At 42.4% G+C, this 21,632-nt stretch overlaps 1 protein-coding gene across 1 annotated transcript in view; it reads right to left on the bottom strand.

Annotated features, from left to right (window-relative positions):
• Positions 1 to 356: 356 nt before the first annotated feature.
• PARP1 (poly(ADP-ribose) polymerase 1) overlaps positions 357 to 21,632 on the bottom strand; it is a 36,731-nt gene continuing 15,455 nt past the window's right edge. The window contains exons 7-23 of the mRNA XM_068398347.1: positions 21,316 to 21,492; positions 20,728 to 20,869; positions 19,013 to 19,153; positions 18,038 to 18,280; positions 16,933 to 17,001; positions 16,059 to 16,191; positions 12,437 to 12,632; positions 11,013 to 11,141; positions 7,686 to 7,769; positions 6,758 to 6,880; positions 6,200 to 6,328; positions 5,340 to 5,438; positions 4,661 to 4,813; positions 4,255 to 4,382; positions 3,924 to 3,985; positions 2,713 to 2,827; positions 357 to 1,193 (exon numbers count right to left, since the gene is read on the bottom strand). Of these exons, the coding sequence (XP_068254448.1) occupies positions 1,112 to 1,193; positions 2,713 to 2,827; positions 3,924 to 3,985; positions 4,255 to 4,382; positions 4,661 to 4,813; positions 5,340 to 5,438; positions 6,200 to 6,328; positions 6,758 to 6,880; positions 7,686 to 7,769; positions 11,013 to 11,141; positions 12,437 to 12,632; positions 16,059 to 16,191; positions 16,933 to 17,001; positions 18,038 to 18,280; positions 19,013 to 19,153; positions 20,728 to 20,869; positions 21,316 to 21,492 (2,205 nt within the window). The 3' untranslated portion in view covers positions 357 to 1,111. The remainder of the gene's footprint in view (positions 1,194 to 2,712; positions 2,828 to 3,923; positions 3,986 to 4,254; positions 4,383 to 4,660; positions 4,814 to 5,339; positions 5,439 to 6,199; positions 6,329 to 6,757; positions 6,881 to 7,685; positions 7,770 to 11,012; positions 11,142 to 12,436; positions 12,633 to 16,058; positions 16,192 to 16,932; positions 17,002 to 18,037; positions 18,281 to 19,012; positions 19,154 to 20,727; positions 20,870 to 21,315; positions 21,493 to 21,632) is intronic.

Here is a 21,632-nt window from a genome sequence, read left to right as displayed (position 1 = left end):
TTGGGAAGGGAACTGTCATAGTGGAGGAGATACTGCCAATGCAGAGCTGTCCCTGGGCATTAGCCAACTTGCCTTAATAGCTCAAGGAAATCAGTAATTTTTGAAGAGAAAGAACTGATGTTGCTCTATAGTCAAGTACTCCCACATTGCTCAATGACTTACCGAAAGCGAGACGGAACAAACATCACTAAACATCGAAATTACTAGTTTATAGCGAAGTTTCAGGACAGGAAAATCAAGACTACCCACAGAGTAGTAACAGACCTCACTCCAGGTCATGATGAGTGAAGCTTGAGCCCAAATTCAACTTATGGCTTTGTTAGGACTTGAGTCTACAACAACCAACTTACATCACATTGAAGGTAGATATTTAAAGGAGGTTTATTGGGGCTAATGCTAAATTCAAACAGCCACAAGTTCATTTTCCAAGTTTACCACACCAACTGTTGACAGGTGAAGTCTCAGTGGAAAGTCCAAATTTTAATTTCACCATGACTTCCTGAAACGTGACTACAGATTTCAATATTTGGCATTTGATCTTCAGAGAGAGATAGCATGTTTGAAAACATTCTACTAAATACATTTAAATCATGACTCAAAACCAAAACAATTTGGAACTTTTGAAACATAAAGCTGTTAGTATGAAATTAGCTTTTATTTTTTACCTCAAAATAAATGCACATTTATCATTTATCCAAATGAAAACTGAAAAAGGGTATCTTAAACAAGAGGGAACCTTAACAGAGCAAATATTGCAAACATCCTCAAGTTCCTTCTCCTCCTATTGCCCAGCTCTGTTTGGCTAAAAACACAAGCCTGATTTTTATTTTTTTTTGTCAGTTTGGTCAATTAAAAGAAACAGCTGAAAGCCCCCAAATTAGAAGTGGTATAAAACAAAACCAGGTACTCGTTCTCATCAGAATTCAGGTCCATGTGTTGCCACACATTTATATAAAACTTATCACTAAGTGTTGTACTAAATAGGATTTAGTAACCTCTGCTGCAGTTTAGCTCTTGATATCTTGGTACGAGAAGTCAATGCGTAAGCATGTCAGAAGTCAACGCTATAGTGTAACTACAGTATAACTCTAACAGGGCTTCTAAATACTGTTCACCAGAGTGATGTCTTATAGTTGAATTTCAGTTTCAGCAGGTACTTCAGATTTACCTGAGCAACATCATACACAATATATCTGGGAAGAATGTTAAGGAATAATTACAGTTGTTGATATTAATAACACAGAAAAACCTCAAAACAGAGTCAAACTTAACCTTTGAATGTAAGTTACTATACAGATGCCTGTGTGGTTGAGCAGTTCTAACAGCTCAAGTCACAAATCTTTAAATCTGACTTTTCTTTGAATCTGAAAATGTTTTAGACAATAGTTAGAAACAAGCAAATACCAGTCACATGGAGAATTTACAATGGTGCAGCAGGAATCCTGAGTGACAGGCAGGTGTCCTGGTTTGGCCAGCAGGTGAACTGACTTAGATACAGGGCTGTGGCTCTTGAAGATTACTTTTTGTCAGCTAGAGCCATAACACACATCTCTTGCTATCTAAACAGTGGAGTGGTGTAGCCTAGATGAGATCTGCAGTTACAGACCTGGCATCTATAATTATAATTGTAGCTCTGTTGCTACCTTCCAGCACAGAGTCATTAATGTCCTCTTAATTTCCCACTAAAAAAACCCAAACTGGAATCACAGAGAAGACCTCTACAATGATTAGCAGTGCTTGGACATTCTATGACTGCACTGCACCATTTTATTTTTTCAGAAGACAGTCCCAGCTCACCTATTTGTTTCTCAGTGCTTTAGGCCTCAAACTTACCTCTAATCCCAATTTTAGATGAAAAGCATCCCCATTAAAGAGAGTGTAAAACAAAATGAATGCACATCATGTTACCTCAATTAACTGTATTGTATTTTATCATCTGACCAAGACAGGTGCTACATTTAAGAAAACTCAAGCTAAAAACAATATTGCCATGACTTCTGTTGCCAAGACTGCTTGTAAGAGGAAAACAGCTTACCAAGAGAAGACAGTTTGTACACAACCCAGAGGTTGTATTAATGGGTTACTTGCTTCATTGGCAGTGAAGAGAATGATCTAGAATGTCAGACATCACTTATGGCCTCTTGTGAACATTGAGCACATGTTCATTTGGGGGCACTTCTGCCTAGAAAGTGGCTAAACAGCCACCTCTCTGATGGGCATCTGAGGTTTACCTCAATACTTGCAAAGGGTCTGTGGAACACAAGAGAAGCTGTGTGATGAGAGACTCCATCAAGCCACAGAGCTGGCTCCCTCACCTCCTCCTCCTGGCCAAACTGGCCAGCCACAGCACCACAATGACAAAACCAGACTGATGTGAAACCACAGGCTGCATTCCCCTCCCCTTATCCTGACACTACTGGGCAGTGTCGCCTGGCCACTTCCAATGCTTTCAGGTATCAAGTCTTGTTGGGGCAACAGCTATTTGCTACGTGTATCGTTTCCTTTTTTTTTTGCAGAATGACAATTTAAGTGTGACAACTGTAAAATTTTCTCCCTTGGAGAAGAGACTCTAAATCGTCTGTGAGTACTCCAAAGCAGATCTAAAAGAAACAAAACACTGTATGCCAAAACTCCTGACTGATGCTAGTAAGGTCCTGCTAAATTGAGCAACACTCAAACACAGCATGCAGCCAACATAATAGCAAAGGATACTCGTTATACAGAAGACAGGTATCATTAATTCCTGTTGAGATCCCATTCCCTAAGGGAACCTCTACACCACCAAGGGTGGTAGTGGCTGTGGGATCAGGTGCAGTTTTGCCCAAACCTAGAAAGGAAAAAAACATTAGTTACAAATCCAGAAGGCAAACACAGACTTTGCACATAAAGAAAATGACACAGCCAGCCAAATATTACTTCATGTATATTTTCAAGTGCTGACCAAGTGCAAAAGTATCTTAAAAAGAACACAAAGGATACAGTCTGTTTATTCAATTCAGCATCACCATACTTATGGTACTCGTACTCTGCTACATTGAAAATGAGAATTTTAGACTTTTGGCTGTTAATTGTCTAATCTGTATGATCAAAGCTAAAACAGACCAGACTTACAGCTCTCATATCCTAGGTTCATTAATGAAAATATGCACATTGCAGCATTTTCAGAGGAGTATAACAAACCAATTCTTATTCTCTTTAAACTCTTCAATACAAATCTGATTTGACATCCATAACAGTGAGCAGTATGTATTAAAAAATATGCTAAATCACATTTTATTCTATTTTAGGCAACTGATTTTTTTAAGCCTCTCAAAATGAATAGTTTAAGAAAAGCCACTCATGACTGAATGTTACTGTTCTCTGCTCTCCCATCTCAGTACAGAAGATAGTCATGATTATAATTTCTTTTGCTTGAATTAGAGAGCTAAGTCTTTTCTCTCATCTTCTTTTTCAGTGCAATATACTGATACTTTTTGCAGATAGATGTGTAATGAGAGAGAACAGCTGTTCCATCTGAACTTTTATTGTTAGTTTTTCCCTTCTCTCCAAGCTTCTAAGGCACTTTGAAAGCTAAACAATTATTCTTCTGATCTATCAAACCTCTCATCTTTCTTCTAAAATACATAGCATTGTTATGATAAAAGCAAGTAAGAAGTTGGAGAACACACCTTACATTTTCTCTTGTGTAATATAAAACGAAAGTTTCCTCCTGAACTTCAGGCAGTACATTAACTTCAGTCCTTACAAGTGTACTAACTCCCATCTCAAAACACCATATACAGATACAACTATAGGGCAACATTATGCAAACTCTTAAACAAAGTACCACTATGAAGTGACTGTACTTCTCTTTGCTAAGCAGAGAGCCACAAGGTGAGTTTGCCATCAATAACTGATTACCAGTGACAACTACTAATGCTTACCTTTCACACTGTGTTTTCCCTTGGGCAATTTTGTTATGTGAGAAGCATTCTTTAGCTCATACCTGGACAGCACAAAGAACACACAATAGCATTTTACATTCACCTTAAACTAATTTTAATGATATTGGCATTCAGTATAAGATTCTAGACCTGCAACACTGATTTTTTTGCCCCACCAAACAGCTCTCATTTTAAGAAAAAAGAAATCTTATTTCTAAAGGAACACAAAGTGCTCTTTCTTCACACTGAAGAAGAGGCTTGCAATTTTAGCATCACCTTCTACCACGATATATTAAGCACGTTCCGCAAATACTCTTCGTAAGTTACTTACATATTTCCAAGGGCAACTTCTCCCAGTAGTACTAAGCCTATGGGATCAGCTTGAGATGTGTGACAGTAGTTGGCACTCTTGGATACCATGTCTGCAAAATAGATGCCCTTCCCAAACATGTAGCCAGTCTGCAAACAGCAAAACAAAGAAAAAAAAAAAAAAAGATTGGGACAATAACACAACAGCAGCATTGAATCCACCTGGCTGGGCTCCCAGAAGAGCAAAGCTGCAACTCAAGCTCTTGTGGACACCAGTCAGCAACCCACTCTGGACACACACTGTTGCCTGCATGCTGAGAGATAATACTGAGCCCTCCCCGCACAGAAATTCTCTTATTTAGGTTGTCTCTGACTGTGGCCATCTCTGGGCACAGGGATGGAGGCAGCCAGAAAGCTGTTTGACATACCACAGGAGCTTCAGGGGGAGCTATCCGGAGACCCTGCGAGAGGATACCAGCAAAGTTGGTGGTGCGGGAACCATGCCACAGCAGCTGGCGATTATGAAGCTGCTTAAACGGCTTGTAACGCTGACTCTCTCCTTCACGCTCAATCCTGAAGATCTTCAATTCAAAAAGGGACAGGAGAAAAAGAACAACCAAACAAATACACTGTTACCTTCATGCAACTAATCAGATAAAAAAAAAATCATCCCATCTGGAATATACACTAATCTGCTAGGAAAATTGATCTGGATGGTTTTTAGTATTTGCAGTTTGCTATGTCATGCTAGCAAAAAAGTGGCTGCATTGATAACACAGTAGTTCTTATTACTTCTCCACCTTCCCTTCTGCATTTTCATTAGACCAGAGTTTTCTGAAAAATCATTCAATGAACTAAGGCTCAATTTTAGAAGATGATTACTCCTCCACCTCCTTTTTGAGGCCAATGAAATTAAAATAAAAACACACCCCTAAAGACACCTCAGTAAGCTCAGACTCATCTCTGCCTAGACTTTTGCTATTCTATTAAATAGCAAAAGTCAAAGGAAACTAGATAAGCACTCAAAAATAAAAGGAAACTGAACAAGCAAGTCGACTTAGAAGAGTCCATCTTCACGAACATAAACCCCAGTATTGCCCAGCTTACATCCACGACTTTGAGATCATATGCGTTGTGAGTAGCAGCATGAGTATTTTTCACATATTGTTTAATAATCTTGGCTTCTTCTGAATCTTTGTCAACAACCTGCAAAGAGGCAAACAAGAGAAGTTTCTTTAGCATACAAACTAGCAGGCTTCTTACAACATGACGACATCCACCATATGCTTGCAACTGCCAGTTTAAGCCTCCTTTATCATTTAGGCGGAAATTTATTCTCAGCTAGAGAAGATGTACAGGTATACAGACAGCCCTCAGTCACGAATGTCAGAGACAGGAAGGCACCTCTGGAAATTGAGATGATTTCCAACTCCCCTGCTCAAAGTAGGGTCAGCTGGAGGAGGTTGCCAAGGGCTGAGTCCAGTCAGGCTTTCAACACCTCCAAGAATGGAGCCTCCACAGCCTCTCTGGGCAACCTTTTCCAGTGTTTGACCATCCTCACAGTAAACAAACAAACAAAAAAACCCAAACAAAACACCAACACCAAAAGCTTTTTCTTTTGTTTAAATACAATTTCCTATATTTCAATTTGTGCCCATTGCCTCTTGTCACTGGATACCACTGAAGAGAGTCTCTCTCTGTCTTCTTTACTCCTTTCCCCCATCAGGTGTTCACAGACACTGACAAGATAACCCTGAGCCTTCTGTTCTCCAGGTTAAAAAGCCCCAGCTCTTTCAGCATCTCCTTGTACAACACATGTTCCAGTCCCTTAACCATCTCAGTGGCCCTTCATTGAGCCCATGCCAATACATCTGTCCACTTAAGAGTTTAAAGTGATTTATTATACTTCAAACTAACAGGACATCAGCTTGTATTCACAGTCATTAATTTCCTTTTATTTCCCTTACCTTAATATCAGTTCGAAGTTTTTCATAGTTGATGTCAATTGGGTCTTTATCTCCATCTTCATTTCCACCTCTGAGAAGGCTGTAAGCAACCTCAATATCAAGCAAGTTGTCCAACATCTGCACTTTAGCCTAAAGAATTTAAAGAGGTTATTTTACTTGTGCCTTTGACAGGTTCAGAATAACTCTGGAATACCCCAAAGTATAAAAGTGTACGTGAATCACTGGCCACACACTGCCATCTAACAACACAAAACTGCCCTTTTTTTTAAATATATATACTTAAATATACTAAGATATACACACGCATATATACAAATAGACCGTAATATATAACATATACAAATAATTATATAAGGTATTAGAAGATATCTACGTATACACGTATATATGCACATGAACAAACAAAAAGATATTCTGAAGAAAAACAAGCTTAACCTCATGAAAGCATGAGGTTGAAGTAAGTCTTAAAACCTCACAAATTCTCTGTGTTACATGTCTGATATCAGACCTGTTGCCTGCAAACAACATCATTTCCTGTCAGTACCTGAATGTATTTACCTGAATGTATTCCAAGTTATTTAGGAGAGGTGGTTTCTTCATCCCAAAGTCATGAGGAATCAGAGTATAGAAGCGGTTGGAGAGATCCAAGATCTGGGATTCTGAACCACTGTCAGAAACGGCCTAGACAAGACAACAAGCACCAAAGACACAATTACTGAGTAAGATTAAGTCTCCATAGCAATAGACACAGACAAGATACTTGAGGACCAATACACAGAAGCAGCAATACAAACAGTGTTAATGCTGAAACTCTCACAGAACTAAAAAGGACAATTCTATTTACTTGCTTTGCATGTAGTAAGTCACAGTACTTGCACAGAAATACACAGGATTTCTGGTATGAGAAAAATCTAATGGGGATTATGTTTCTGGAAGGCAAAATAAAGGCTTCTGGATATGGAAGGGGTACACGTCCTTGGCAAGGTTCTGGTCTACTCTAACAATTGAAGTAAAACTTGCTGTATCTATGCTTTGCCAGGGAGCCCACGACAAAAAATGTGGTATGCTGGTACACTTTTGCAAGCTGTTCAGGCAATACTATGTAGTGATTCTTGGAATGGTCCAGATCATGATGTGTAAATACAGCCAGACTCTTTCCTGTGTCAGCTTAACCTTTATTCTCATCCTCAAACAGACTTCTCTGGCATGGAAACACCAGCTCGCTACTAGATCAAGACACCGGCTTCATTTGCTCAACTGCCAGTGAGCTGCCTGAAGTTTGTGCTACAGAAGTGTGAAAGATCCAAGTATTGCCCAAACTGGTACAACAGTGAACAGAACTAAGTAGTTACCCATGGAAGCCACATCCTCTTTTCCAGTGAAAGAGAGCACAGATCTTTATACATACAGCTCAGCATTCACCCCACTCTGAGCCCAGAACAACTTCTGAATTCCCCTCTTGCTCTAACATCTCTTTCATGCTCACCTGCTGAACCTCATTAAGGATGGAGTATGCGCTCTGGATCTGTCGCTTGCTCAGTTTTCCCAGTGGCATCTTCTGCAGGTCAATCTGATAAAGATTTAAATGTTTAAAACAGGATTTCACTACATTGAAACCATTGCAGCACTCCCTCTCTAGTTCCTAAGGAACAAATTTCTCCACCCTGGATTGAGGAATGATGTCAGGACAGTGCACGCTACTGAGAAGACATCCTATAAACAACAGAATGCTGCAATAGGAAACTAAGCATGCACGCTAGGGCAACAGGTCTGGCTAGAAGTTTCGTATTGATCTGGTGTCAGATGGATTCCTCAGTCACTTCAATAATCACACATTTCAGGCTGGCAAAGCAGCAAACTGAATGAAATAATTCTCATTCATAAGATCATCCGTGTCTCTAGGTACAACCTAGACACCTTCTTCCAACTTTACCCTACAATTATCAAGGGTCAAACACAAAGAGGTTATAAGATGCTTTATATTCAATAATGAAAACCAAACCAAAAAAAAAACCAAAACAACTCAGTTAAAAGTGATGTCTTGGTTTCCTGCATTTATCCACTGATTTAATTTATATGTTGCTTTTGTTTGTGCATTGATGGATCTTGGGAGTGTTTCATATCTGCATTAAATCCTTGCATAGTTAGGGACCATGTGAATGCAAAAATGTTCAACAACAGTGAAGTCCGATGGAGTCTTTTACACAGATCATACATACGCCCTCTGCGCTCTTGACAGTACTCACCGTACGCCCTGCAAGTCAAACTAGCTTTTACTTAACTTGCTGGGTTTAAGATTCAGCTCAAGGACAGAAGATCCTATGAAACCACATATATCATGTACCGTCTGGATTAGTTCCACATTATTTACTCGCCATGGCGCTAGGAAACCCAGCTTTATGCAAATCTTCTCTGCAAGCTGAACTCAGAAGGTTCTTCCAAGCTACAAACTGGTCTGAAAGCCCTGAAGTGATTTTGTATGGAGATTTCCAGATTTCCACCCTGTACTGGGCTTAGGAGAACTTTCACCTTTAGCTGCAGCTAAGCATACATAAAGCCAGATACTAAGAAGAGCCAAGATGGACTGCAAGAGAGAAGACAGGCTTCAAAACTGACCATGTCTTGGGGACACGAGACTCACAAAGCCAAGATTAATAACCTAATGAAAAACAACTTGCAATAGATTTGTAGCTCCTAAACTTTTGGGGCTGATACTTTCTTGTTGAGTACCATCCATCCATATTATCTAATTATTAGCTGAAAAATCATGAAGGACATGTAAAAGTAAAATCGGCTATTTAACTTGGATGTGCAGAATAGCTGTGGACACCTATATTAACTAGAAGTTATATAAACCTATAAACTAACACATATAAGCACTAACACATAAACACTAACACCTATAAATTAACACATCCCCCAACAACGTGGTTGACTAATATATCTTTTACAGAGCCCACATACAGCCAAAGGGCTGGAGTTTGCGTCTCCTATGAGTCACGGGAGGTGAACAGAGCCCTGCAAAGCTAATATAAAGCTAAACTGCATCGAAAGCTTTATCATTAGATGCATCAAAAGAGCATAGCAGCCAAGGGGTTGGGTCTAAAACAACAGCACTGCAATTACTGCCAGATGCACTGAGGGTTACATGAAGAATTAGCTCCACACCACAGACGTGTGCGCCAAGATTGTCACGAGAGGCAAGGGAAATGTTTGCCTTCCACCCAGGCAAGAGACGACACAGGACTAGAGTAGACTCAGCCCTCTATCTAGCCTTTTCATATAAGGCAATGACATAGATAATTTTAACAAATCCCTGTATGACTGGTGAGGTAAAACTCTTGAAAGCTAAATTAGAAGCAGGAGAGAAATGCATCAGATAAATCTATTGTTGTGTAATGGAAAGACTAAGAATTTGCTACAGTTTTGGCAGAGCGAGAGTGCCTGGATGGAATGAAATACTTGCGATCAGGCCGATTAAAGGAACCAAGCAGACGTTTTCAGAGGATGCACAGAAACCTCTAACTAGGAAAAACATTATTTCCTCTAATGGAAAACAGCTGTTCAGCAGCAACAGTACAAGAAGATAAATCTAATAGGAAGACAGGCCCATCTGGACTCCCAGATCTCCTACAGATCTGCAGCTGGTGTGAATTAACATAGTTTCAACAGAGTTCTACAAAGCCAGAAGAGATCAGATGATGATCAGAGTCTTTAGCCAGTTCCAATTAGAAAGAATTATTAGTATTTTAGAAGACTTCGATGTAAAGAACCACTGAAGATACAAGAGAACACAATCAACCCAAGGTACTAAACAGTGTTGGGCAAGCCATCTGAAAGCTTTCAGATAAGCTGTACAAAATGGGGCAAAGCCTGTTCTGAAAAGTAGATACACAAAACACTGATACAGAGAGCAAACAACAGCTGCTTAAATATGAAGTCTTAGAGCAGGATAACTAAGCTGACTGAAGAAAACTAAAACTTGTTATTTAGAATTAACCCAGTTTGAACAGCTGCATTAAAACAAACTGCAGGATCTCTGAACACCAGTAAAACAGTTTCTAGGCAAGGAGACAGATGATACTACCAGACCACTCTCTGAAAGTTTGTTAGAAGCATCAAGAAGTATGGAGGAAAGAAGAATGGGTGAAAATAGGGTATCATTAGAACAAATGAGAAATACAACAACAAAAAAAATCTTGAGTTTAGCCCCGTTCAGAAGAGGATATGGACGTTGTCAAGGCACTTCATTAGTACATGTACCAACTAGCAGCATTTCTCAAGTCTGAGCTGCATGTTCATTTGCTACCTAAATTAGTGGCAGCACTGTGCCCACCCCCGCCCCCCAACGTGGTTCACCACTCACAAAAAAAAAAAAAGTGCCTCCTGCCTCACATCACCACCAAACTGGCTGTGTTAATATTTTAAGAGCATTCAGCGAACAGTGGTCACGATGCATGTGTCACTGGAAAAAAAAAAAAAAAAAACACAGAATGATTACGGAACCCAGGACTGGCGGATGAGTTTCTCATCAGCTTGTTAAGGTGAAGATGCTGATACAGACATTCCCCACTGAAGAACAAAGAATGCACCCATGTTTTAAAAACTGCACACATCCTAAGTTACTACTTCCAGTGCTTCGTGAATTCTGGTCAGACTCTTGCCTTTATTTTAAGGCTGATCTAAAACTCACACTGACTTCTGGGAAGTATGATGCACCCTGGATTGCAAAGAACTTGCTTCTGGCCATGTAAGTATGATGTAAAGAGAGAAAGGAGGGTTAGAAGCAAGAAATATGAATGTGTGTAGTCACCTCGAATTCCACCATCGCTTTCTTCATGCTCTCCACATCAAAGATCATCTTAATAAGGTCTTGGATTGGCTTAGCAAGTTTTGACTTAGTCCCGGCACTCACTGTCAGTTTCTTGACAGCTTCTTCATCCTGGGAGGTAAAAATAGTATCAGAATTAGCAAAATCACAAAGGATAAAAGTAACAGGCTGGCTGCCATGGTAACAACTCAAAACCAGTTTAGTGTACGCATACTATGACTAGCCTGAAGTTCATGTGGAGCGTGGGACATCGCTCTGACATTTTGGAACAAAGTGGGTTTAAAAATGCATCTATTCAGTAATTTGGCAGACGTTATTTCAAGAGGTGGCATTGTGAAATATAAGTAGAATTAAGGGAATAGGAACTGTGTGTGCATCTCTGCTTCACCTCAAGCAACAGTACTAATTACTTTTTCTGCAAGCTTTCAGCTGCATAGAGATCTTGATGTGAAAAAATGCCTGTTTACTTTGTTGCTTTTCTGACAAAATAGAGATGTAATAACTAGTTTCACTAAGTTTTTGTAATAAAAACTGTCATAGATTAGTACAGGAATCATCAATTAGCCACAATTCCATCTAGATGTTTTCATGGATAGAGCATTGCACCAATAAAGTATCTGCCAGATGCTTCAGAATATCCCTGTACATTGCAGCGTAACAGACACTTTGCGCTGCAATATTCAAATTTCCAGAAATAAAGCTAAGCATCAAGTACTTTGCACTGAAAGATGACATTTGGTAATTTGGCCACAGAAAAATGCAATGGCTTGAAAATATGTTCTCTGCTATGTTTATAGCTATTAACAGCATTCAACTATTTCATCTGAATATAGTTTAAGTTATGGGTATGCCTTTAAATAAACATGCAAACCCCCTCTGGGCAGAAAGAAGATAATTCTTATTTAGCTTAGCTGTCTAAATAGCCAGATCCTACTGACAATGAATAATTTCTCTTTCTCAGCCTGCTCAATGTGTGCACTAAGCAGAATGCTGCATAGGAGTTGCTTCAGCATTTGGGAGGATTTTGGATGCAGAAGACAGATGAAAAGTATCTATATTGAATAAAAGAAAATGGTGTTTTTAGACAGAAAGTATGTGAAATGACTGCTGAATTAAGTTCAAATTAACGTCCTTAAAATTACAGAGTAAACAGGAAAGAGCACCAAAGGGACTTCAGACTTGACAATGGAAAACTACTTAGTTTCCCAACACATCTATTTTAACGCATGACACTCATTGATCTACAGCTCTCTTTCTGTAGCACAGAGAAGATGGAATAATTGCACCTGCACTTCAGTCCTCAAGTTTGTTAAGTGTAAATGACCCAACAGTGAGCAATGAACAGAACAGCTAGAGGAAAGCAGCTGAGCAACGCTCCACCTGGTACAGGAACATATCAGAGTTACCTGTCCGTAATCTATTTCCAGCGGGTAGAATTTTTTGGGATATTTAGTGAAGTTCTTTGAATGCCAAGAATTGCCAGTTTTCTCTTCATACAAATTCAGGAAGTGTTCAACGGCATCTTCTTTTGATGGCATCTGCTCCAGCTTGTTACTCCCGATTACAGTGCCCACGCGACCCCAAGATCTGAACACCCAGTATCTAGGGAAGTGAAACGTGATAAAAGAACAGACATAAGATACTCTGGCTCTAGATCTCAGTCCAAATGAAACTGATCCTGCAACAACCATGCGACTGCATGCGAATCAGCCATTTGCATACCATTAATTTTATGGAAGATATTCGCTATCAGTGACTGCAGGACAGCAACAAAAGAGCCACCACAGAGCATATGTCCAAGAACTGGTGTGGAAAAAATGCCCCATGTTAACACACCAGACCTACAGCACTGAGGATACACGTGCGCACAGCAGGAAAAGAGAAGCTGATATCTCTTCATTCTTAATGTTTCACAAATATGCATCTTCAGACTATTGGGGTCACATATTTGAAAAACAAACACGATACATCTTTAAGCCTCAAGCCCTAGAGTTCAGATTTTTAGAGAAACCAGAAGTAACTCAAGTATTTGTTTGTATTACTGATACCACCTTGGGAGAGCTTCTGTAGTATTTACAGGGATACAATTCATCAACCTTTCCAATATGTCAGGCATGAAACACAGGCACCGAGATACCTCCATGTACCGAAGCACAGATCCAGATACAAACCCCACATACAAGCACCAGCAACAAAAGCTTATTGGGAATGTGGTAAAGCGTGATAAATCTAGAGCTGAACCAGGGTCGTTGCTGACAACCATCAGCTCCCTTGGATTTCTGCGTGTCCCTTAGGTGCTCAGGGGGAGCAGTTTCATTTAAAGAACCCTCTCCATTTCTTTATCTGTTTAGTAATGTAACCACTGCACAGCTCTGCCATGCGTCTGATGAGACCTGAAAGCTAAATACAGGATCGTCCCCTGACCATTTCACTGGGTTTTGTTAAGCCTCAGGGCATGCAATTCCGGACTACACTGCAGCAGAATAACCAGAATCTGGTTTTGTTTCCCAAGGTTACAACTCTGCAATCAGAAGACAAGAGTGAGTTGGAGAATATAGGAAAGATTCCCAACATCACTGACTGTACTTGTGGGGTCTTGATGTTAGAATAGAGGAACCTCCTTCCAATCCTGCTTCTGTATTTTCAAGGGCAGCCATCTGTCACAGAACACTGTGGCCCTCCTGTTAGCCAATTAACCCAGTCCTAAAGACACCAACTGTATGTGCCTCGCTCATCCCAGGATGCAGGAATGAACACTACCAGGTGCAATTCCGCAAACTTACTCACCTCCCAACTTACGTTTTGTCTACACCACAAAGAAATGTCTCCATACAGAGCAGAGATCTCTCCATGGGTGGTTTGTTGTTTGGTTGTTTTGGGGTTTTTGGGTTTTTGGTGGTGTTGAGGAGTTTTTTGGGGTGTGTTTTTTTTTTTTTTTAAAAAAACAAATAAATATACTGCATGGTTAGACAGGGAACTGCCGGGCAAACTCAAGTGGAAGACGAGAGTGTACAGATCATGGAAGGAGGGGCTGGCCACTTGGGAGGAATAGAAGTCTGTTGTCCGAGGATGTAGGGAGGCAACTAGGAAAGCTAAGGCCTCCTTGGAATTAAACCTTGCAAGAGAGGTCAAGGACAACAGAAAGGGCTTCTTCAAATACACTGCAGATAAAACCAACACTGATGAATGAGGTGGGTGCCCTGGAGACAGAGGATAAGAAGGCGGCGGAGTTACTGAATGCCTTCTTTACCTCTGTCTATACTGCTGGAGGCTGTCCTGAGGAGCCCCGGACCCCTGAGGCCCCAGAAGAAGTCAGGATAGAGGAGGAATCTGTCTTGGTTGATGAGGGCTGGATCAGGGACCAATTAAGCAATCTGGACGTCCATAAATCCATGGGCCCTGATGGGATGCAGCTGCGGGTGCTGAGGGAGCTGCTGGAAGTCATTGCTAGGCCACTCTCCATCATCTTTGCTAAGATGTGGGGAACAGGAGAGGTGCCTGAGGACTGGAGGAAAGCAAATGTCACTCCAGTCTTCAAAAAGGGCAAGAAGGAGGACCCAGGTAACTATAGACCAGTCAGCCTCACCTCCATCCCTGGAAAGGTAATGGAACAACTTGTTCTTGGTGCTGTCTCTAGGCATATCAAGGATAAGAGGATCATTAGGGGCCATCAACATGGCTTCACCAACGGGAAGTCATGCTTAACCAACCTGATAGCCTTTTATGAGGACGTAATCCAGTGGATAGATGATGGTAAAGCTGTGGATGTGGTCTATCTAGATTTCAGTAAAGCGTCTGACACAGTCTCCCACAGCATCCTCGCAGCTAAACTGAGGAAGTGTGGTCTGGATGATCGGGTAGTGAGGTGGATTGTGAACTGGCTGAAGGAAAGAAGCCAGAGAGTGGTGGTCAATGGGACAGAGTCCAGTTGGAGGCCTGTATCTAGTGGAGTCCCTCAAGGGTTGGTACTGGGACCAGTACTATTCAATATATTCATTAATGACTTGGATGAGGGAATAGAGTGCACTGTCAGCAAGTTCGCTGATGACACAAAACTGGGAGGAGTGGCTGACACACCAGAAGGCTTTGCTGCCACTCAGAGAGACCTAGACAGGCTGGAGAGTTGGGCGGGGAGAAATTTAATGAAATATAACAAGGGCAAGTGTAGAGTCCTGCATCTGGGCAAGAACAACCCCATGTACCAGTACAAGCTGGGGACAGACCTGTTGGAGACCAGCGTAGGGGAAAGGGACCTGGGGGTCCTAGTGGACAGCAGGATGACCATGAGCCAGCAATGTGCCCTTGTGGCCAAGAAGGCCAATGGCATCCTGGGGTGTATTAGAAGGGGTGTGGTTAGCAGGTCAAGAGAGGTTCTCCTCCCCCTCTACTCTGCCCTGGTGAGGCCGTATCTGGAATATTGTGTCCAGTTCTGGGCCTCTCAGTTCAAGAAGGACAGGGAACTGCTAGAGAGAGTCCAGCGCAGAGCCACGAAGATGATTAAGGGAGTGGAGCATCTCCCTTATGAGAGGCTGAGGGATCTGGGTCTCTTTAGCTTGGAGGAGACTGAGAGGTGACATATATATGTTTATAAATATGTAAAGGGCAAGTGTCATGAGGATGGAGACAGGCTCTTCTCAGTGACATCCACTGACAGCACAAGGGGCAACAGGTGCAAGCTGAAACACAGGAGGTTCCACAAATATGAGGAAAAAAACTTCTTTAAATTGAGGGTAACTGAACACTGGAACAGGCTGCCCAGAGAGGTTGTGGAGTCTCCTTCTCTGGAGACATTCAAAACCCACCTGGATGCGTTCCTGTGTGACATGATCTAGGTAATCCTGCTCTGGCAGGGGGATTGGACTAGATGATCTTTCGAGGTCCCTTCCAATCCCTAACATTCTGTGATACCTATCCGTATGTCCTCACAAAGACATTTTATTCATACTTTGCTTTTGTAGATGCCAAAAACCCACCCTGTATTTATTGGAAAATAGTGAACAAAGTATTTCTAGGGAAAACTAAACTCACCTGTTCTCTCTGTCATCCTCTAGCAGCTGCAGTTTATAATAGGAATTTGTTCCTTTCACAATATCTACTAGGCCCAGGGTTGCACTGAAAATCTTTCCACCTTTTTCAAAGACGTGAGCAGAATCCTCCAAACCTACAGCAAAGGAACAAATCAGAACACATAAGTTACCATTTTAGGTCTCCTTCCTACATTTGCACTCACCCAAATGTTTCATGAAGAAGAGTGAAATATTGCAAAAACAGAGACCATGTTCATTCAAAACTACTTGAAGCATGTTTTCTTTTTAATAAATTGTGAGCAGCACACACCTTTAGATACACTGGAGTGAACCTCAATCCTAACTAGAGAAAACAAATTGTAACTTTTGACAAAGGACCATCTAAAATCTAGTATTTAACACTGCCTGGAGGAATCCTTCAAAGAGACACAGCTCTGTGGGTGTCATGTTAGTAAATGGACTGAAAACCAAAGGCTGGCCTTGGATGCAGTGTGAATTCTCAGAACAATGTCTGTGCACCAGAGGTTTGGAGAGTACCATCAGCTGCCCCGTGAAGAGCCCCGGAGGCAGATGGTCACACCAGACCTGTGGCCTCTGCTGGCTGGGCCTTTATGCACCCCACTGACAGATGCTCCTGAGGCTGAACAAGGTGCACTCCTTAGTTGGAGTGGTCCTTCTGAAAGTTGCACTAGAAAATCCTAGAATATCCAGCTTTGGATGTCCATCAATATCCTTCCTTTGATAGCAAGAAAAAAGTGGTTTAAAAATTCACATTCCTTTTACGGGACCCCTATCCTTCCACAGAAACACACTTTGCAAATGATCATGCATCCTGAAGACTGTGTGGTGCAGGTGCAGCCATTGTCATCACTCACCAGAATCAGGATCTACTGCTGCTCCACCCTTAACCGTTAGCTTCATCTTCTTTTCAGACTTGCTAGGTCCTGCAGTGAAAAAGTGTTATTTTTTTCCTAGGCAGGCAACACAGTCTGACTTGAACCAGCATCCAAATTCTCAATTTGCATAATTATCACCCCAGGGAGACTTCAAATCAGATTCCCAGTGTATTAACACAATGACTTCAATGGCTTTTTTTACCTGGCCTTAGCAGCCAACTCACAGCCACCACTCTGCCAATTAAATGAAAAGTAAGATCTCCCTAGATTCTATCTATCACTTTCCTTCTGGCCCCAAAGGGTTGGCCATATCATTTTTCCACCTGCACAGCAGATAAAAGTCACATTTGTGGTTGTGTTTAAGTGGGATTTAAAAACCTTACAGGGTGTGGGGGGTGTTCAGGTCCCCTGGAGATCCTACTGCTGTGAGACAGTCTGCCAGTAACATACCCATTGTATGACATAAACCTACACTTGGAGGACATGAAGAACAGGTTCTGAAGATAGCTGAGCAGATCTGATGGTTTTGTTTACTGTCCAGCATTAATAATGCAAGCTCTCTATGGCATTGGTGAGGAATGCCACTGGTGCTGGTTATTTTTCCTCCTCTACTAAAAAAATGTTATGTTCTAAACCAAGTAAAACAAAGACCCATTGCTCTGGACCCCAGTATTTTCTCACTTGCTAACATCTGTTAGGGGTCACGGTAGTGTCTGTCACATCTTGGTGCCCCAGTACCTCCATGGAGCTTGTGACAGATGCACTTGAACTCCCTGCAACTGACCCAAACTGGCAGAGAAGCTGACATGTTATGAGGAAGAGACTGGACTGATGTCAGGGAGCCTGTGCATATATAGCACAGAAGATCTCTGAAGCAAGACTGAACTAGGGGGAACAAGAGCCAGCTCAGGAGACAGCTTCGTGTTTACTTAAAGCTAGTCTTGCCCTGAGTTCTCATTAAATTTATTATGAGAAAAAGAGCAGAGAACTCAAGAAAAGGGCAAGGACAGACTATACTCCGGTCTGCTTTGTGCATGCACAGCACTGAACAGGCCTGCAAAGAAACAACTGCTTTGTTCTTCACCTTGTTCCTCTTTGACTTTCCCAGCACTCTTCATACTTGGGGGCTTGCTGCACTTCCCATCCACAGCCATTTCCTCATGCTCCATTTTCACCTCCGCACCCCAAGGTGAAAGCACATGGAGAGACACAAGCTCCTGAAAGTCCTTGCTGGAGGACTTCACATCCTGCAGAAACTCCTCTGAGACAACACGAACTTTGGCCTCCTTCACTTCTTCCATCTTCTTGCTCATTTTCTCCACATCCTCTGGAGAGGCAGGGTGGGAAACAGAGAGAAAAAGCATCAGTGAGGTTTCAGACTTTAGCCCCTCCCTCTGGCCATGATTCAGGGCTCTGTAACACTTTGTGGAAACACAATTCCACATTTTGGATTCACCATGTTCTTTGAAAAAGCAAAATCCCCATCAATCCAAAGCTGCAGCTTGGGCTAGAGCAGAAACTGTTTTACCTGGCTGGTCCAGCTCTTCCCTTCCTGGAGCTGAGCTGGGGCTGTACAGTCCCTCTTGGACCTCCTATCAGGTGGGAGCAGATCTCCTACCTCAGCAGCCAGTTTGCACCTCGACTCCAACAGGGAGCAAGAGCAGACCCTAAGTTGCCAGCAGAGAAAAGAACTGCCCTCAGGCACCCACAGTCAGCTCTGCGGCTTCTCCAAGGCAAGCATGTACACAGGCCCCAGCACCCATCGTCTCAGCAAGGGGTGGCCTGCACACCACCATGGTCTATATACAGACCTGAGCTCCAGCTGCTGCAGACCCAACAGAGCCTTAAGGCACAACCTGCAGGGTTAACATGCTAGGTAGGTAAAACTCAAACAGCACACATCTGTCCTTACTTTTCCAAGCACACAAAGGCCACGTGCGCACAGAAAACACTCCCCCTAATCCAAACACTGATCCCCAGAGAGCTCTGAGGACACGTGCCCTCTGTAATCCACTCAGCTGTTACCAGTGCTACCAGTAACCAAGGCATGGCTGCTCACTCTTTGTGCTGATGCACAGGGTGGCCTTGTTAGCTGTTGTCGTCGTCTTTCCTCCCAGCTCCTCCACAATGCTCTTCATCTCCTCCTTGTTCTTTGACAGCTTTCCAAGAACCAGGATCTTCATGTTGGTCAGTGGTTTGTCTAGGGGTTCAGAAATAACACAGCATGTTAAGGAACAGGCACAGAGACCCCTCAGACAAATAACAAGCACAAAGGGACAGCATCCTCCACACTCAGGACAATCGGCCCAGCTGACAAGGGAGACAAGGGTCTGAGCAGGTCTGACCCGGCTAAGCAAGTGGGAGGAAGCTCTCCTTCACCTAGGAAAGGCAACAAAGCTCAGCATCCACCAGCAAACAGAAGGGATGGAAGACAGTAAAGATGGATATGCAGGCATGTTATTTGCCTGCCTTTTTTTTTTTAAATGGAAAAAAAAAAATCTGTCTGCTTCAGCACTGTGCTACTAGAGACTGCTCTGTTTTCCTCTTCTTTTGATGCCTGGACAGCCTGGGAGACACTCACTGTAACATGAAAGCTCCTGCCTCTTCAGAAGGAATCCGTTTTTGTCTCTCAAGCAACAGTGTTCCTACATTACAGTACATTCGAGTCTTGATCTTACAGATAGTATAAGGTCATATCATGCAAACCCCATAACAAGTCAGGAGTAAAGTGGGAACCATCTGAGGCTCCATCACATCATCATGTTAACACTGCAATGCAGGTGGGTCCAGGACACGTCAAGTGTCTAAGAGCATATCTGCACTGCTAAAGATAAATGCTATAACTCTAGTTGACCAAATGAGGGTTTTGTTTCCTCTTCTCCCCCCAACTCAGATTAGTTAGGTTGCTAGCAAACAAAGTAACCTGGCTTTAATTCTGGTCAACGATTTGAATTTACTTTCAGAACACACTGGGACTGGAATCTACTTGCCAATCGGAACCCAAACCTGTGTTACTTTGTCTTCATTGCTAAAATAACCCGATGTGGCTAAAATTAGCTGTGCAGGATTAGTCCTACCTTTTTCACCAAGTAACAATAATCCCCTGCTCCCAAATCTATGGCCAGGGCTAAAAAAGGTTAAATAAGAGAGAAGCCAGCACAGCTCTTAGTGGACAGGCTGTATCACCAAAGCATGCCACTCATTCCAACAGCCTACAGGGAATTTCTGGCGTCCAACCTTTTGCCAGTTTGAGGGCTGGAGACAGCATTATCTATTTTGCATAAGGGGAGTCAGTGATTGGCAAAGCCAAATCCCAATGGAGGATTTAAAAAACAAAACCAAAAAACCTCTTGCCCTTAAAACCTAACATGATGTGGAGTATCTGGCATTTTGAAGGTCCCTGGGTGTTCCCCAAGAAATCAGGCAAGAAGGCATTTCACAGCAAGTCTCCCTTTTTTGGAACACTGGCCTTTAAGTTTCTGATTCATTGCAGGCACATTGTTTCCTCACCATCAACAAATACCCAAAATGATTTGTTAGAAAACAACCAGGACCTCAAACCCATGTCCCCAGGCAATCCACCATGTCAGGGTCTACCTGCGCTAGGAAGATGAAGCACATGAGACACTGCTATGCTGTTCTTTACCAGGAGAGTTCTGCCTGCTTGGGGGCAGGAGAACAGCATGCCTGTCCAGGGTGGCACGTTTGTCCGGCTGGGAATGGCATTAGGCACCACCCTGAACTCCACTGACCCATGCCCAGCCAGCTGCTTACCTCTGGGTGCGGACACAGTCTCTGTCAAAGGAGCAGATGCGGAGGGAGGAGGCACAGAGTTCACAGTCGCAGCATCTGGAGGGAATACCCTGTCCTGCTTCTTACACTTGAATTTCTTCAGGTAAGGAATTTCCCGAAACTCCTGTGAGATGGAAGCATTAACAGAGTTTAAAAACAACAAATACTATTACAAGATTTAAAGGCTAAATTGAGTACAGGCCAGATGCTGGCATTTACTGCAGTCTTGGAAAGGATTTCCAAGACATTTGTACTAAGGTAAGCAGACACCTACTTCACTGACTGGGGAAACAAAGCTAGAAGAGGGTAAATGATGGGTTTCAAATGAAATCAGCAACATCTCTTTCAATTTAGTGTTACCGGAAAAAATACAATTTAGCTATGCATTGGCTGCCTGCCCCTGGAGGGATGTAGCTGTGACAGGGCTTCCCCACTGTCACAGCTGCTCAGCCCTGCAGCACACCGCGCTCTGGTATCCAACACTGACTGCTGCTTATTCAGTCTCCTTACAAGAGGTAAGATCAGTTAAGAAATGTGCTTCAGATCATTAAATTTGCAGTAAACACCCACCTTTGGGATTACCCAGTCTTTCCTGTTGGGAGTCTGTGTTTTAGCAACACACTTAGTCCAGGCAGTAATATCCCCTGAACAGTAGTAAGCGTCACTCTTGAACACAAATTGCCCCTTGCACTCCTCGCAGGGAAGCAGAGCTCCAAATGCCATCCCATCTGCTACTCGGTCCAAAATCTAAAGCAACAAAGAATACAAAACAGGTCATGGCAGAAGAAGGCTGGAAGCCCACACACCACATTACACCAGGCTGCACAAGAAAATAATGCCCAGGCTGCTGGCACGCAGAGGTAGACATTTCCAGCGCTTGTCATGCA

This window comes from Nyctibius grandis, chromosome 1 (assembly GCF_013368605.1).
Source record: "Nyctibius grandis isolate bNycGra1 chromosome 1, bNycGra1.pri, whole genome shotgun sequence".
Taxonomy (NCBI): domain Eukaryota; kingdom Metazoa; phylum Chordata; class Aves; order Nyctibiiformes; family Nyctibiidae; genus Nyctibius; species Nyctibius grandis.
The sequence above is the reverse complement of the archived record's forward strand: the minus strand, read 5'-3'. Positions and strand labels throughout refer to the sequence as shown.